The sequence below is a fragment of the Pristis pectinata genome, chromosome 33, assembly GCF_009764475.1.
Source record: "Pristis pectinata isolate sPriPec2 chromosome 33, sPriPec2.1.pri, whole genome shotgun sequence".
Classification (NCBI taxonomy): Eukaryota; Metazoa; Chordata; class Chondrichthyes; order Rhinopristiformes; family Pristidae; genus Pristis; species Pristis pectinata.
In genome coordinates, this window is record NC_067437.1 from 4,217,942 (window position 1) to 4,234,745 (window position 16,804).

At 47.0% G+C, this 16,804-nt stretch overlaps 1 protein-coding gene across 3 annotated transcripts in view; it reads right to left on the minus strand.

Annotated features, from left to right (window-relative positions):
* Positions 1-2,714: 2,714 nt before the first annotated feature.
* LOC127585498 (transient receptor potential cation channel subfamily M member 4-like) overlaps positions 2,715-16,804 on the minus strand; it is a 51,531-nt gene continuing 37,441 nt past the window's right edge. For 2 of the 3 annotated variants that reach the window (XM_052042995.1, XM_052042994.1), the window contains exons 19-26: positions 16,444-16,576; positions 15,826-16,000; positions 13,574-13,742; positions 11,714-11,895; positions 10,043-10,175; positions 7,181-7,253; positions 5,697-5,789; positions 2,715-3,508 (exon numbers count right to left, since the gene is read on the minus strand). In XM_052042995.1, the coding sequence (XP_051898955.1) occupies positions 3,491-3,508; positions 5,697-5,789; positions 7,181-7,253; positions 10,043-10,175; positions 11,714-11,895; positions 13,574-13,742; positions 15,826-16,000; positions 16,444-16,576 (976 nt within the window). In that variant the 3' untranslated portion in view covers positions 2,715-3,490. Of the gene's footprint in view, positions 3,509-5,696; positions 5,790-7,180; positions 7,254-10,042; positions 10,176-11,713; positions 11,896-13,573; positions 13,743-15,825; positions 16,001-16,443; positions 16,577-16,804 lie in introns of those variants that run through there. The other variant, XR_007958514.1, reaches the window with a different exon arrangement.

A 16,804-nucleotide genomic window follows, 5' to 3' on the forward strand; every position in this document is an offset into this window, starting at 1 on the left:
GCTCTGGCAGACAAGATGAAAGAGAATCCCAAAGGTTTCTATAGCTATATTAAGAGCAAAAGGGTAGCAAGGGACAAAATTGGTCCTCTTGAAGATCAGTGTGGTCATCTATGCATGGAGCCAAAAGAGATGGGAGAGATCTTAAATGAATTTTTTGCATCCGTATTTACTCTGGAGACAGATACAGAGACTATAGAACTGAGGCAAAAGAGGCATGGACTGTATCTAGATTACAGAAGAGGAGGTGCTGACTGTCTTGAGGCGAATGAAGGTGAATAAGTCCCCAGGTCCAGACAAGATGTCCCCTCAGACCTCGTGGGAGGCTAGTGCAGAAATTGCAGGGACCCTGGCAGAGATATTTAAAACATCCTTAGCCACAGGTGAAGTGCCAGAGGACTGGAGGATAGCTAATGTTGTTCCGCTGTTCAAGAAAGGCTCTGAGAATAAGCCGGGAAATTATAGGCCGGTGAACCTGACGTCAGTAGTGGGTAAATTATTGGACGGTATTCTGAGGGACAGAATATATAAGTATTTGGATAGACAGGGCCTGATTAGGGACAGTCAACATGGCAGATCATGTCAAACCAATCTTATAGAGTTCTTCGAGGAGGTTACCAAGAAGGTCAGTGAGGGAAAGATGGTGGATGTTGTCTACATAGATAGACTTAAGCAAGGCCTTTGACAAAGTCCCACATGGGAGGCTAATCTAGAAGGTTAAATCGCTTGGCATTCAGGATGTAGTAGCCAACTGGATTCTGCATTGGCTTAGCGGAAGAAGCCAGAGGGTGGTAGTAGATGGTTGTCTCTCTGGTTGCAGGCCTGTGTCTAGTGGTGTGCCGCAGGGATCGGTGCTGGGTCCATTGTTGTTTATCATCTATATTAATGATTTAGCTGATAATGTGGTAAACTGGATCAGCAAATTTGCAGATGACACCAAGATTGGGGGTGTAGTGGACAGCGAGGAAGGCTATCAAAGCTTGCTGCGTGATCTTGAAATGATTCATTGAAATATGTATCTAAATGTGATTGTGTGGATAGGAAAGTCAGTGGTGTCCTGTTATGCAACAGTAACACTCTGTAGCAAGAGCTTGAAGACTCACCTTGTCAAGACCCTTCATCTGGACTGTCCATTTCTCTCCATAGATGCTGTGTGACCCGCTGAGCTCCTCTTGAGTTTTTTGAGCTGTGCCCACAGAGAATAAGAGACATAGACAGAGAAAGAAAGAGACCGGCACTGTGTGTATATGAGAGAGAGGGAAGCAGAGAGACTGGCAAAGAGACAACAGTTGTGGCGAGTTGTGTCAGGAGAAAGATCCAAGTACTTGGACTCAGGTCAGGTCTGAACTGATCAGGCAGAGCCCATTAGGGGTTCCAGTATTATAACTGAACTCTAACCCCCTTTCAAAACCTTCTGCTATCGCCTGTCTTTACTTGCAGTAAGAAAGTTAACACATGTAATAGATTGCCAAATAGTTACTACATGGAATGAATAGTCCTTGTGCAAGAAATGCATCAAAACCGCTGGAGAAATGTCTGGATGACCAAGGACGGTGCACAGTTCTTGTGACACCTTGTGTTTCCTGCAGCCCACAGAGATATGTTAATGAGCCGGTTAACTCACCAAACCTGCCCTCACCTTACATCTTTGCACGTGCTGGGTGGAATCAGGAGACCTGGTTACTTCTAGTTTCCCTTATCCCTGTTTAGGGATGCTGAACCCAGCACAGCCCCATCTGAGACAAGTTCATCCAGAAGAAAGATCCTGCATTCTGTGTGGTTAGACTGCCCACCCCACCTGAACTAGCGGAAGAGATCATTTTTGCTACAATTTAAGTATGCTGCTAATCTAAATGTAACGCTGACAATTTGTAGCACCAACTCTCACTCTACAGTGCGGACACAAGATACTCCATCAAATGGTCCAATCCAGTGTTCCTGCTCCGCACCACACCCCATCCTCCTCCCACCCCTCTCTGTTCACCCCCCAGTGTCCTTCTTCTACTCCTGTCTCCCTTCCTTCCCACTAACTCCCAACTCCGCTACTCCCTGTGGGAGTGATCTCCACGTTCCAAACAACTTCTGGGGAGAGACACACGAGGCTGCAGATGCTGGAATCTGGAGCAAAACTCAGTAGGTCTAGCAGCATCTGTGTGGGGCGCGGGGGTGGAATTAGATTAGCAATTTGATTCTCCCCCCACAGATGCTGCTCAACCCCCTGAGTTCCTCCGGCAGACTGTTATTTCTGGGGAGAGAACCTGTCCAGAATTTATTCTTGGATTTGTTAGGAGCTGTCTTTGTTTGCAGGCCCAAACTCTGGGTCTTAACCATATGTAGAAAGATGCCCTATATACTGAGAGTCATAGACTCATACCGCACAGACACAGGCCCTTCAGCCCATCTATACTGACCCCATTTACCAGCACATGGCCCTTAGCTCTCTGCCTTGGTGATTCAAGCGCTCATTCAGATGCTTCTTATGAGTGTACCTGCCTCCACCACCTTCTCCGGAAGTGCGTTCTTGAAAACTAACCTCCAGCGCTAATCCCAGCAGCCTTTCCCTGGGCTAAAGCCCAGACTGTTCAATCCATTCTTTCGGTAGTTTTTTTTCCAATCAGAATTTGGGTTCCCATTACAACTCCGTTGGATCCATGTCCCAGGACTAAGACTGGTCTTTGTTGTTTGAATGAACTTATTGGTGACATTGGTGTTCAGACCAGGCTCAGAGTGCATAGGCAAAGGAGCAGAATGAGCAAGGAGACTGAAACTTTCCTAAACTTGCTGTTGGTTTAAACTGTAATTCATTCCACTTGCTCAGATGAATGTACTGTACCTTATAGAGTAGAATCAAGCTTACAATACAGGCCATCCTGGGTTCGAACACCTGACTTATGGATACACATGCATACGAACGAGCTCCCATAATATTACTAAATTCAGAAGTCTGACACAAGTACGTATGTTCGTTCCTACGAATGGCAGAACTAGTGTCCTCATTCTCTCCACTCTTAGTAACTGTTCATTCTTATCGGTCTTTTGATGCCATTTATTACAATACTGTGGAGGTGTGTTTACCATATCCAGTAATTTTCATGTATTTTCCGACATGGACAAAATCGACTTATGGATGTCTGTAAAATCAGAACTCATTTGTTAACCAGGTGGGCCTGCACTGGTGCGGGATATCCTGCCCATTTTGTACAGGTTGGCTCTTTGCCAGTCTGATTCAGAACTGACCCTGTCACTCCATGCTCTCCCCCACACACAAAACACGGTAAAGGCTAAGGAACAGTTGTCATTGTGAACTTCTGTTTTGATGACAAGAAAAATAACAAAGATGTGAGCTCTGGACTCTGGTGCACGGGATCCCAATACAGCATTTGTGGAAAAGTTGATGACAGGATGGAGGTCAAGATCTTGGCTTGTACAATCCATCTCCATCCATTAACACTGGTGAGGCCGTTTTCACTTTCTGATAGCTATGGCTTTATGTCTATTTTATATGATGCGTCTGTTGAGAGAGATAGTCAGTATAAGTAAGGGTGAATAGGAACCTTTCCGGTAATAGTTTTTGAACCAAAGCAACTAGGTGAAGTTAAGAGATAGGTTAACCTGGTTGAACAGACCTGAGGTCATGTGTTCCCACCTCCAGTTCCTTTGAGTTCAATGTAAGATTAAACATCAGTGGGAATTCTCATCAGCATAGTGAGATGTGGTAGCGCCATCGATGTAGAGTGCAATGTGTAGGCCACCTCTCCTTAGGTAGGCCACCTCTCCTTAGGTAGACCACCTCTTCTCGGATAAGACCCTTCCCCTGGTAAGCCCACCCCTGCTTCAGGTAGACCATTTCTCCATGGGTGGACCTCTATTCCCTGTTCATAGACCAGCTACCGATGAGTAGACCACTCACATAGACGGACCACCTCCCCTTTTGCAGACTACCATGTCACGTGGACCAACTCATCATGGGTAGACCATCTTTACGTGGGTAGACTATCTCCCCTGGCATAAGCCACCTGCCAATGAGTAGACTACCACCCGGTGAGTAGATAATCTCTCCTTGGGGTAGGTCACCTCATTGTGGGTAGATCACTTCTCTGTAGATGTGTAGTCTCAATGCGTAGTGCATCTCTGATTACTTTCTTCACTTCCCCCTTGGGTAAACCGCCTTCCCTTGCCTTCTGCGCAGTGTGGTGTGACACCCACTCCAGGTGACGAGAACATCCGACCTGGGAGGATTCCTCCTGGCTTTGTCATATGACTTAAACTATACGGCCATTGGTCCGGACTGGTGTCGATACCAATTTGAATGGTCCGCCATTCAACTGGATTACTTTTGAGCTCTTCTGCCTCTCCAATATTTTTTATCAAAAATAAATGAGTTTAAGGAAAACTGCAACCTTATTTTAATGTGTCTACTACCTTTTCTGCTTTATCTGTAGCAGATAAGGTAAAATAGAATAGCGCACTGGACCATTTAAAAATCAACTACGTTGCCAGATGTAAAGGCCAGTCCAAGTAAGGAGAGTAAATTTCCTCCCCCCTTCGCAAACCAGAGGGGCTTTCACCACAGTCTGGTAGCCTTGAGCCTAATTATATTTTTCAAATTCGAGATTATTAACCAAATTCAAATCCCAATGGTTGCCATGGTGAGATTTGAACTCATGTCTATTGGGTTGTTAGTCCGCATCTCCAGTGTACTAAGCTGGTATTTTAACCAATTTGTCACCAAAACCGCAGCCTCTGTCATCAAGGACAAGTGCAGCAGGCACATGGGAACACCACCACCTGCAGGTTCCCCTCCGAGTCACACACTACCCTGATCTGGAGATGTATCACTGTTCCTTCATCGTCCCTGGGTCTAAACCCTGGAACTCCCTCCCCAGTGAACACAGAAGGACCACCTTCACCAGAAGGACTGCAGCGGTTCAAGAAGGTGGCTCACCCCCACTTTCTCAAGGGCACTCAGGGACGGGAAATAAATGCTGGCCTTATCAACAGCACCCCACATCCAGAAAATAAATAATAATCAGAAGATCTCCAACTTATCTTCAGTACTGGAGAGAATTGAGGGAAGTCCTTGATCGGATAAGGGATAAGCAAATGAATCGTGGGTAAACTCTGACACAGGATGAAGACATTCATCCCTCCCTGTCTGTGCTGGTTGAGAAAGAGCTCCCCAGCCCAATCCCACCGGCCAGCTCTTTGTCCTTAGCCCTGCAGATCCACACCCAGACACTGTTTAAGTGTGATGAGGGTCTCCGCCTGCATCACCCTTTCGGACAGTGAATTCCAGACCCCACCACCCTCTGGGTGAAGATTTGTTTTCCCATCTCCCCTCTCAGCCCTCTACCAACCACTCTGAATCTGTGCCCCCTGCCTTTTGACTCTTTTGCTAAAGGAAATGGGTCCTTCCTTGCATACTCCATGTCAACATCTCATCATTTTATATTCCTGAAGTAAGTCTCCCTTCACCCTCCTCTGTTCCAAAGAAAACTACCCCATCCTGTCCAATCTTTCCTCATTTTCCATCCTGGCAACATCCTGGTAAATCTCTGCAGCTCCTCTGGTGCAGTCACATCTCTCCGGTAACGTGGTGCCCAGAACTGTACACACTTCTCAAACTGTTCTAACTACTGTTGTGTATGTACTAACGTAACTCAGGAGGGATCGGGCAGGAAGAGGTGTGAGTTCTGTACCTGTAAACATGGTGGGGCCTTGGCATTCTTGATGAGGTCGCTTTGCATTAAGGATTCCACTAACCACGTTAAGGCTTCAGTGCAGTAATCCACCTACAAACACAACTTGCATTTAGATAACACTGTTAATTTAGTAAAACATTTCCATGGCCGCTGGATATCCCAAAGTAATATTGATATACAGTCACTGTTGTAATGTAGGACAGAGTAGCCAAATTGTGCACAGGAAGATCCCACAAACAACATTAAGATAACTTTAGTGTTATTGGTGGAGGGATAATTATTGGTCAGGACTTTGGGGAACTTCCATGCATCCCAAGATAGTACCATGAGAGCTCTTCCATCCAGCCTTTGCCATCTGACCTCCTTCCGAAATCCTCACCAACATATATTCCTATGAGGGAATTCTGGCACATTGGAGCATCGTGGCTGAAGGCAAGCCTGCTTATGGTGGTCGCTGAGAATTGGGAGACCCATCAGGAGCCTTCCAGCAAAGACAAGAGGGATCAGCAGGTCACTGTGGGTTTAACGCCCTGTCCCTTTTTTAGTGACTTGGGAGTTTCAGTTCAAGACAAGATTTCCACAGCAGCGATCCCCATCGCCACCATTGTGGGCTGAAGCAAAAACCAGTAAAGTCAAGGAGCACCAAGGTAAGGTGTGAACAAGGAGGTTTGAGGGTGCTCTAGCGCGGTACCGAGGGAGTGCTTCACTGCCACTGGTGCTGTCTGTCAGAGGGGAAGTTGGACCAAGGCTCCAGGGGGAGACAACGAAGGGGCACCGATCCCTCACAGACAACAGCTGTGAATGAAATCTGTCACATCTCCCAGCAATGCACATGGACCACTGGACAGACAAGCAGGGAGACAGAGAGAGACACACACACGCACAGAGCCCAGACACACATGAGCATGTACATGTGTGTATGCACACACATGCATACATGTGTGCACACACACTCATGTGGAGACACACATATAGACACACACATGCATGCATACACACAGCACAAACATACTACACCTACACACCATGCACCACACACACACATACACACCACACACACAGATACAGTCATAAACACCTGCATATACACACACCACAAATGCACACCACACACACACACACCACATGCCCACACCACACATACACAACACACATGCACATATACACATACATAGATGCACACAGACATACACAGATGGCCACACATGTACCCTTTAAAACCCTCACACCCAGGACAATACCACGTAAAAGATACCAAATAGGGGGTGAATTTCCAGTTTGGCCGGGAAGTGACCATTAAGTGATGATGTTGTACACAAGCAACATTCTCAGACATCCTGTCAGGTCCATTTGCAATTCAGGAAGTGGAGGAGCCAAGGAATTTCCACCTGCTTTGCCAAAGGTGGACCTCTAGGTGCCTCGGTGTGACTGCTGACTGTGTTGTTCTGTCACAGTTTGTGCTGTTTTTCAATACACCTTACCTGTTCTTCAAGGACTCTCAGGCGCCTGTCATGCTCTCTGATGTCGGTTATGCAATTCAGAACGCTGTCCACCCTGGAGGACAAGAGGAGACATTACGTTAGCTGGAAGGACACCTGGGGTCTCGTGGCTTCCCCATGGGTCTGCTTCACTGAGACATCTCTCCCTCTAACATTCCATCCCTGCCGCTCCCTCTCTGCCTGCTCTGGGAATTCTAGCTTTCCTGCTCCATGTGGTTTTCTGTCCTGTTGAAACGGATAACGGATTGGTCATTCCTTGACCAGCAGCTGGAGTTCTGAACTGTTTTTCCAGGAACATGTTCGAAACACACCATGGCAGGTGGGGGAGAGAGGGACTGTGTGTGTTGTGCATGCGTGCGTGCGTGTGAATGAATGTGTATGTGTATGCGAATGTGTGAGAGATTTTGTGTGTATCTGCAGGCACGGTAGTGTAGTGGTTAGTGTAACGCTATTAAAGTGCCAGCAACCCAGGTTCAATTCCCACCGTGACTGCATGGGTTTCCTCCGGGTGCTCCGGTTTCCCCCACATTCCAAAGACGTACAGGTTAGGAAGGTGTGGGCATGCTATGTTGGCGCTGGAAGCGTGGCGACACTTGTGGGCTGCCCCCAAAACACTCTACACAAAAGATGCATTTCACTGTGTGTTTTGATGTACATGTGACTAATAAAGAAATCTCATCTTTTATCTGTGTGTGTGTGTGTGTGTGTTTGTGTAAGTGTGAATGTGTGAATGTGTATGTGTGACTGAATGTGTGTGCCCTTTCCCACTTGACCACACCCAGACTCACCAATGAAGAACAATTGTGAACAGAATATCAGGGATGCAGCTTTAGTTTGGCATTGGATGTGGAACCTTCTCTCAGGGAACTTCTCACTGGTCAGCGAGCTTGGGAAAAGCTGGGGAGAATCTAACACTCAGAGTGAGAGTTTCAGAAGTGAGGTTAGGAAACGTGCTTACATACAGGGAATGTGGACAGCTAGAACTGTCCTCAGAGTCACAGAATATTTACAACACTGAAGTGGAACTTTCAGCCCATTGTGGGTGTGGCTGTTTGACAAAGAACTACCCAACCTAATCCAGCACTGGGTGCATCACCCTGCAGGTCACAGCCTTTTTCCTGACATCTCTCAATGCCTTGAGTGGACTAAAGTACATCAAGCTCAGATTTACGACCAGTGACTGACTTGGCATCAGCTCCCATTTACTAAGGAGAAGCATTGACTTTAAGCACAGGGAGATTATGCTGGAACTGTATACAACATTATGGTTTGAGCACTGAGTACAGTTCTGGTGACCACACTACAGGAGAGATGTGATTAGACCAGAGAGTGTAGGGGAAGTTCATAACGATGCTGTTAAATCCCACATCTGGAGAGCGTTTATGGTGAGGATCGCTGCCTCTCCCACCCATTCCTGACACCCACACCCTCTGCATGAGAACACCTTTCCTTATCTCCCCTCTGCTCCTTCTACCAATGACTTTAAATCTCTGTCACCTGGTTTCTGGGTCCTTTGGATCTGCAGGTATCTGGGTCTTCGGATGTGTGAGGTGTTGCATTTTGGAAAGTCAACTCAAAGGTAGGACTTCTGCAGTGAATGGTAGGGCCCTGGGAAGTGTTGTAGAACAGAAGGACCTAGGAGTTCAGGTACACGGTTCCTTGAAAGCGGAGTCAGAGGTAGACAGGGTGGTGAAGAAGACTTTTGGCAGGCTGGCCTACATCAGTCAGAGCATTGAGTGTTGGGAGGTCATGGTGCGATTGTACAGGACGGTGGTGAGGCTGCACTTGGAGTACTGTGTTCAGTTTTGGTCGCCCTGCTATAGGAAAGATGTTATTAAACTGGAAACAGAGTCAAACTCAGTCCCATGAGCCAGGAATCATGAGTTATTGGAAGAGGTTGGACAGGCTAGGATTTTTTTTCTTGGGGCATAGGGGACTGAGAAGTGATCTTAGAGAGGTGTATAAAATCATGAGGGGCATAAATAGGGTGAACGTACACAGTCTTTTTGCCATGGTTGGGCAATCAAGAACTAGAGGGCATAGGTTTAGGGTGAGAGGGGAAAGATTCAGTAGGAACTTAAAGGGCAAATTTATTTTTACACAGAGGGTGGTATATATGTGGAACGAGCTGCCAGAGGAAGAGGTTGAGGCAGGAACAATAACAACTTTTAAAAGACACTTGGACAGGTCCACGGATAGGAAAGGTTTAGAAGGTTATGCACCAAACGTGGGCAAATGAGACTAGCATGGGTGGTGCATCTTGATCAGTATGGACCAGTTGGGCCGAAGGGCCTGTTTCTGTACTGTATGACTCTATGACTCTGCTACAGGAAATGTCCTCACTATTTATCTATCTCAGCCCCTTCTGATTAAATTTCTCCTTAGCCTCCTTTGTTCCAAAGAAAGCGACTCCAGCCTGTCCAATCTTTCCTCAGAGCTACAATTTTCCAGTCTTGGCAACGTCTCCGTAAATCAATTCTGCACCCTCTCTGGTCCATTCACATCACTCCTGAAATGTGGTGACCAGAACCCTACGCAGTGCTCAAGCTGTGGTCTAACTACTGTTGTATACAATTCCAGCATAATCTCTCTGCTCTTATAAGCAATATCTCTCCTCCACAAACAGGAATTGAAGTCACTGGTCTTAAATCGGAGATTAAAGTGTTTTTGTTAACAAAAGGGATATTGGGTAAGGCCGCTCTCCTGAGTGAGGTTACATATTTTTCATGATCTCATGGAACAGCAGAACAAGCTGGAAGGATCGAGCAGTGTCCTCCTGTTCCAGTCTTCTGGGCTGCCTGGTTATGCTCCCTGAAGTGAGAACGAGAACTGGCGTGTCCTCACTTCTGCACTATCCTCTTCAGCTGCTCCACGTTGCTCTCTCGCTTGGCCCTGTTGCGGCACACAAGATAGTTCTCTTTCTGCACTGCTTCCCATGTCATCAGCTTGCTGGCAACCGACTCTGGGAAGTCCATCACTGGAATAAAAAGGAGACTGTCAGACCTTTTGTGGCAAGTCCTGGAATGGCAGCAGTTGGGTGATGGAACATCCAGTCAAGTGGCCAGGCCTAGGGTTCCAGGATTATCCCAGAGTCCCTACAGATTTAAGGTTAACCTCCTGGTCACTTCTGGGAGCAACAGGCAGGAGAAAGTCGAGCTAAACAAGAGGGTTCTTTTCAGACTCTTTCTGTCCTTTTGTTTAGGGAAACAGGCCCTTTGGCCCATTGAGTTCTCACCAACCAGCAACCACATTAATGGAGGACCAATAGGAAATGGAGAAAATTTGGGCCTTTGGACATAGAAAGTCAGGAAATCTCAGGAATACATCAACCGGAGTTGGTGACCCTACTTGTTCATTCACAGGATGTTGATATCAATGGCAAGGTCTGTTTGTAACTCACCAAGTGTTTGTCTCTGCACATGCCATGTCGCCAATTGCTCAGGAACCAAAGCCAGCTGATTCTACCACCTCCCCATGAGGTGAAGCATGTCACCACTGACTCTATAGTTTTTCTGGATTAGATTTGAATTTGACTTCCTTCAGAAACTGGTCTAGAAGAGATGACTCCTCTGGTGAACACAGCATTAATTAATACCTGCTTGACTTAGTGTTGTTTCTAAGAATCATCGGAACAATCCCATGTAACTCACTGATGTAAAAAGGGGTGGTTTAATGATGAAGGGAATAAATCATAAGGTTCATTCCCTCTCTCTTCTACCTGTGTTATTCTGTCAAAAAAAAACAGCAGATGCTGAAAATCTGAAATAAAAACAGAAAACGATGGGAACACTCAGCAGGTCAGGCAGCATCTGTGGAGAGAGCCTGTAGGGGATAAAATACGCAATTTTAATTTGCAACAAAGGTGGAAGGGGAAGGATGAATAGAACAGAGGAAATATCTGTGATAAGGTGAGACCAGGTCAAATGAATTAGTGAGTTAGAGGGTGATTACTCTGTGTTAGACAAAGAAACATAATCATCCTCTAAATTTCCCAGATCTGACAAAGCGTTGTTAATTCTATCTCTACAGATGCTGCCTGACCTGTTGAGTGTTCCTAGTATTTTCTGATTTCATTAATGTACTATTCTGTGCCTGCAGAATGTATCATTATCCTACAATATTCTCCTTTGACACAGAGGCTATTGAGTCAGGCTGGAATCTGGGCCAGAAAGGACTCATCATGAGCCACTCCACCATTACCAAGTGGGAGGATATTAAGCCATGAGGACCATCACAGATGAATTGGCTCTGTTCCTCCTAGTCCTCAATGAAAAACATTTATTCAGAGTAGGGTAGAGTAGAGGAAGGGAGTCCTGAGTAGACACAGGACCATTGGGAATGCCGAGGGATGTCCTTAGGGATTCTGATAGCTTGGCAGAGACTGGGGAACCAATCCAAGCCTTTGCAGGTCTGTGTGGCTCAATACCAGCCTCTACCCTGGGGATGTGCCTGTTGTTACCTCCACTGCCTGCACATTCACTGTTCAGGTTGTTGGTGGCAGGAACGGTGCCTCACCGAAGACCTTGCTCTTCACAGACGGGACCCTCCGGATGTTCCTCTTGATGAAGATGTTGAGGTGACTGAAGACGATGAAGGGTGGGGGCAAGGCAGGCCGCTTGTGGTACTCCACGATCAGCTTGTAGCGTTGGAACTTCCAATAGATGTCACTGTTCTCCTGAACCTTATTGAAGGTGTAACTGGAAGACGCAATGAAGAGGAGTGTATCCCAGACCGTACAACACACCACAGCCACTGTGTCCAAGTGACCCATATCTATGCTTTGGGCTGCAATCTTTCAGTGTTTACCAGAAATAACCAAAAAATTACACCTTCTTAAAAAAACTGGCTTCTATGCTTTTAGGCCAACGTAATCCTGGATTAGTAATCTATTTGTAACTTTAACCAGGCATTTTATAATGTGTTTTTTTGTGCAGATATTATGTGCAGAGTAATGACTCATCTATGGACATGTTATAGGATTCCTTGAGCAGAGTCCTGATTGGGTTAAATGGGGTGAGGGGAGAGGGAAAGGCCAGGATCTCATTGTCAAGGCCAGTGTCTACAGAAGGTGGGGGGGGGGGGGGGGGGGGGGGGTGAATCACAGCAGTCCTCTGGTGAAGGTGTTCCCACAGTGCTATCAGGGAGGGAGTTCCTGGATTTAGACCCAGTGACGAAGAAGGACCAGCAAAATATTTCTGAGTCAGGATGGTGTGTGGACTTGGAAGGGAAGCTGCAGGTTCCCATGTGCTGCTGCCCTTATCCTTCTTGGTGGTAGGATCATGGATTTGGGAGGTGCTGTTGGAGTAACCTGGGCAAGTTTACTGCTGCGCATTTTGTCGATGGCACACATTGGGCTCAGTGCCGCCATTGGTGGAGAGGGTGAATGCTCAGAGTGTTTCGAGGGTGGGATTATCTACCACACTGCCAACATTGGGATTTATTATGGAAACCAAAAATTACTGTATTTGCCTAAAGTTTAATAAATAAACAAGTAAATATTTTAAAATTCACAGATAGCACAGAGTATAAAATCAGGGAAGGTTACAGAGGCATAGAGAGTCATGGAGTCACACAGCATAGGCATGGGCCCTTCAACCCATCATGTCCAGGCCAAACTCTTTGTCTTTATGTTGAGCTATTGAACGGTTCCCTTAAATGATGAGGTGGACTCTGACCTCATGATCTACCTTGTTGTGACCTTGCACCTTATTGCACTGCACTTTCATTGTAGCTGTGACACTTTACTCTGTACTGTTATTGTTTTTACCTGTACTACCTCAATGCACTCTGTACTAACCCAATATAATTGCACTGTTATGAATTGACCTGTACGATCGGTACGCAAGACAAGTTTTTCACTGTACCTCGGTACAAGTGACAATAATAAACCAATACCAATACCAACTTGTACAAAACACTGGTTAGCTCACAACTGAGTAATGCATCCAATTCTGGTCCACACACTTACAGAAGGAGGTGGAAGTCCTGGAGAGGGTGCAGAGATTTACTGGAGCAGTTCCCAGCTGAGGGATTTCAACTCCAGGGTTAGACCAGAGGTCAAAAGGCTGAGAGGACAAGGTCCTGACTGGTTTAGACAAGGTGGGTGGAGTTCACAGTCATCACAGTCAAAATCATTTTTTTACATGGAGTGAGATAATCTGCCTGTACAGGTGGTGCAAACTGTCAGTTGGTGCCTTAAAGAGAAATAAAAGGGCATCTGTTTGCAGGGTTACAGGGTTGGGGAATGGGACTGATGAGGTTGCTCTATAAGGAGCTGGCATGGATACACTGGGCCAAATGGCCTCCATTCTGTAGCACAACAGTTTTATGATTCTACTTTGTGTGTGCTCAGCTGAGTTTGGCTGACCCCATTACCTGAACATGGCGATCAACAGATTGACCAGCAGGATGTTGGCAACCAATAGGAAGACGGTCAGTAGCAGGATAACCAGCCAGTTGGCATACGTGTTGGTGCAGGGAGGCAGCTCCTCCATCAGGATGGCAACTGGGTCGTCTGTGCAGTTGGAGATTGGAATATGAGCAGCTAACGTGAACAAGAAAAGACAGAGCATTTATATAGTGCCTTCTACATCATTCCAAAACATTTTTATACTCACTGAAACATCTTTGAACCACAGTCACTATTGTAATGTGGCAACACAGCAGCTAATTCCTGCACGGTGACAATGATTAGATAATCCGTTTCTGTCAGGTTGATTGGGGGATGATATTGGTCAAGACACCAGGAGATCTCCCCAACTCTTCTTCAAAATAGTTGAATGGGATCTTCCATACTCTCCAGAGAAAGCAGTTGGGCCCTGGTTTAATTCGGTTCTTCCAACAATGCAACACCCCATTGGTACAGATCTCAGAACCCTTTGATAGTGTGAGAGAGGAACGTGCTGAGACACTAGGGACTTAGGCTAAGGAAGAGGCCATTCAGCCCTTGAGACTATTCTGTCCTTCAGTTCAGCCATAACTGGTCTATATCTTGGTTTCATCTACCCACTGTTCTGTGACCTTCAATTCTTTACTTAACCAACTGTTATGTTTTGTCTTCTTCATTTGGCCACCTTGGTTAAAAATGTTCCAGAATTCCTCAGCACCCTCTGTGTGGGGAGGAGCTTCCTGGCATCACCCATACATTGGCTCAAATTTTCAGGTGATGCTCCCCTTGTCCTGGGCCCTAACTCCCAACACCAGCTTGATCCATTTGCCCTGTCAAATTCTTTAGTCAGTTTATATCCCTCCCAAACAGGAGACTTATCCATGAAACCAGTCCTCACACATTTCTCCCATGCCATTAGGGTCAATCTACACTGCACTCTACCCAAACCTACACAAAATAAAACTCAGCATAAAGGGGTTGCCCAATTAACATGGAGACGAGGAGGAAGTCCTTCACTAAGAGGTTTGTGCACTTTTGGGTTTCTCTCGCACAGAGACCTGTGGATGCGAAGACATTGAATATATTCAAGGTCAACGTAGACAGAAGTTGGACGGTAGGGGAGTAGAGGGTTCTGGGGAACAGACAGAAAGTGGTGCTGAGGCTAATAATCAGATTGGCTGAGTTGCTATGGCGGAGGAGGCTTCACAGGCCAAGTGGCAAATTTCTGCTCATTTTGTCTGTGATTTTGAACTCTGGTGCCCAGAATTGAAAACGTTCTCCAAGTGAAGTCAGACCATAACTTCACATAACCATAAACTTCCCCCCTTTGTATTCCGGGCCGACGTTAATCAGTTTTATCTGTCCACTGGCTTTTCGTGTGTTTTGTTCTTGTTCACTTAAATCTCTCTGCTCCTCTGTACAGTTTGAAGATGTGAAGGGCTGTCTGATTTGATGAGAGGTGTCTCACACAGTAAGTGTGTACGTGCAAGAGTCCTCCCCATCCCCCACCTCCCCTCCCCCACACACATAGACACTGACGCAAGCATGCATGCACACACAAGCACATCACACATACCCATGCACACACACGTTTGCTCGTGGGTGCACACACACACACACACACACACACACACACGCACGCACGCACGCACGCACGCGCGCGCACGCACGCACACACACACACACACACACACATGCTGAAAAGATTTACGAGGATGTTGCCAGGACTTGAGGGACTGAGTCATAGGGAGAGGTTGGGAACTTATTCCTTAGAGCGTAGGAGACTGAGGGGTGACCTTATGCAGGTGCATAAAATCATGTGGGGCATAGATAGGGTGAATGCACTCAGTCTTTTTCCCATGGATGGGGAATCAAGAAGTAGAGGGCATAGGTTTAGAAACAGAGAAACGTAGAAAACCTACAGCACAATTCAGGCCCTTTGGCCCACAAAGCTGTGCCGAACATGTCCCTACCTTACAAATTACTAGGCTTACCCATAGCCCTCTATTTTCCTAAGCTCCATGTAGCTATCCAAGTCTCTTAAAAGACCCTATCATATCCACCTCCACCACTCTCTGAGTAAAAAACTTACCCCTGACATCTCCTCTATGACACACTCTCTCTCTCTCACACACACACACACACACACACACACACACACACACACACACACACACACACACACACACACACACACACATGCATGCATGGAGACATAGAGTAGAACGTTCACGCTCACCGTCAAGCTCGTTAAGTGGGATCTGCCCGAAGATCTGGAGGTAGGGTCTGTAGAAGACCCTGCGGAAGATCCAGCTGGCCCGGGTTTCCGTGTGGTGCAGCAATCCTTGGGTGGTCACACCATAGGCCATGAGCCAGACCCCCAGGAAAAACAGGAAGAAGAACACATCCTTTATCTGGAAAGGATATGATGGAACATCAGTGAGTACCAGACACCTCCACCAGCTTTGTACAAAGACCGTGCCACATATCCCAACCTGTCACCATAACAACAAACCCTGCTCATCCCCCATGTAACATGGATATCCCCCCTCCCCTAGTGTAACACGTATATCCCCCTCCCCTAGTGTAACATGTATATCCCCCCCCCCAGTGTAACACGGATATCCCCCCTCCCCCAGTGTAACACAGATACTCCCCCTTCCCCAGTGTAACACGGATATCCCCCCTCCCCCAGTGTAACACGGATATCCCCCCCAGTGTAATACGAATACTCCCCCTCCCCCATGGTAACACGGATATCCCCCCTCCCCCAGGGTAACACGGATACTCCCCCACCCCCATTCTCTCCATTAGCCCCTTCCCCTTCAGGTTTCCCCACAACCACCTCCTCACTCACCATCTTCCCCACGATGATGATTTTCGGTCCCAGCTGTTTGTGGACGGCGAAGATGTGCACCAGGCGGAAGGAGAAGACCATGAAGTCGAGGCAGAGCAGCACCCGCCCTGCGTCGTACCACCCCCTGAACATCCTGCAACAGCAAGCGGCGAGATCCAGGGGCAACCCCTCACCAGCAATGCCAGAGCGGCCAATGGTCAACCTCAGCCAGGGCCATGCTGAGGACCCCAAGCTGACTCTGTGCCTGCCTGACGGAGCAGGTCTCAGCTTGAGCAGTAGTAGTGGAAAGGGGATGGGGGGAAGAGGGTGGGAGGGAGAGACGGTGGGGGAGAGAGAGATGGACACGGGGTGGGGAGAGAGA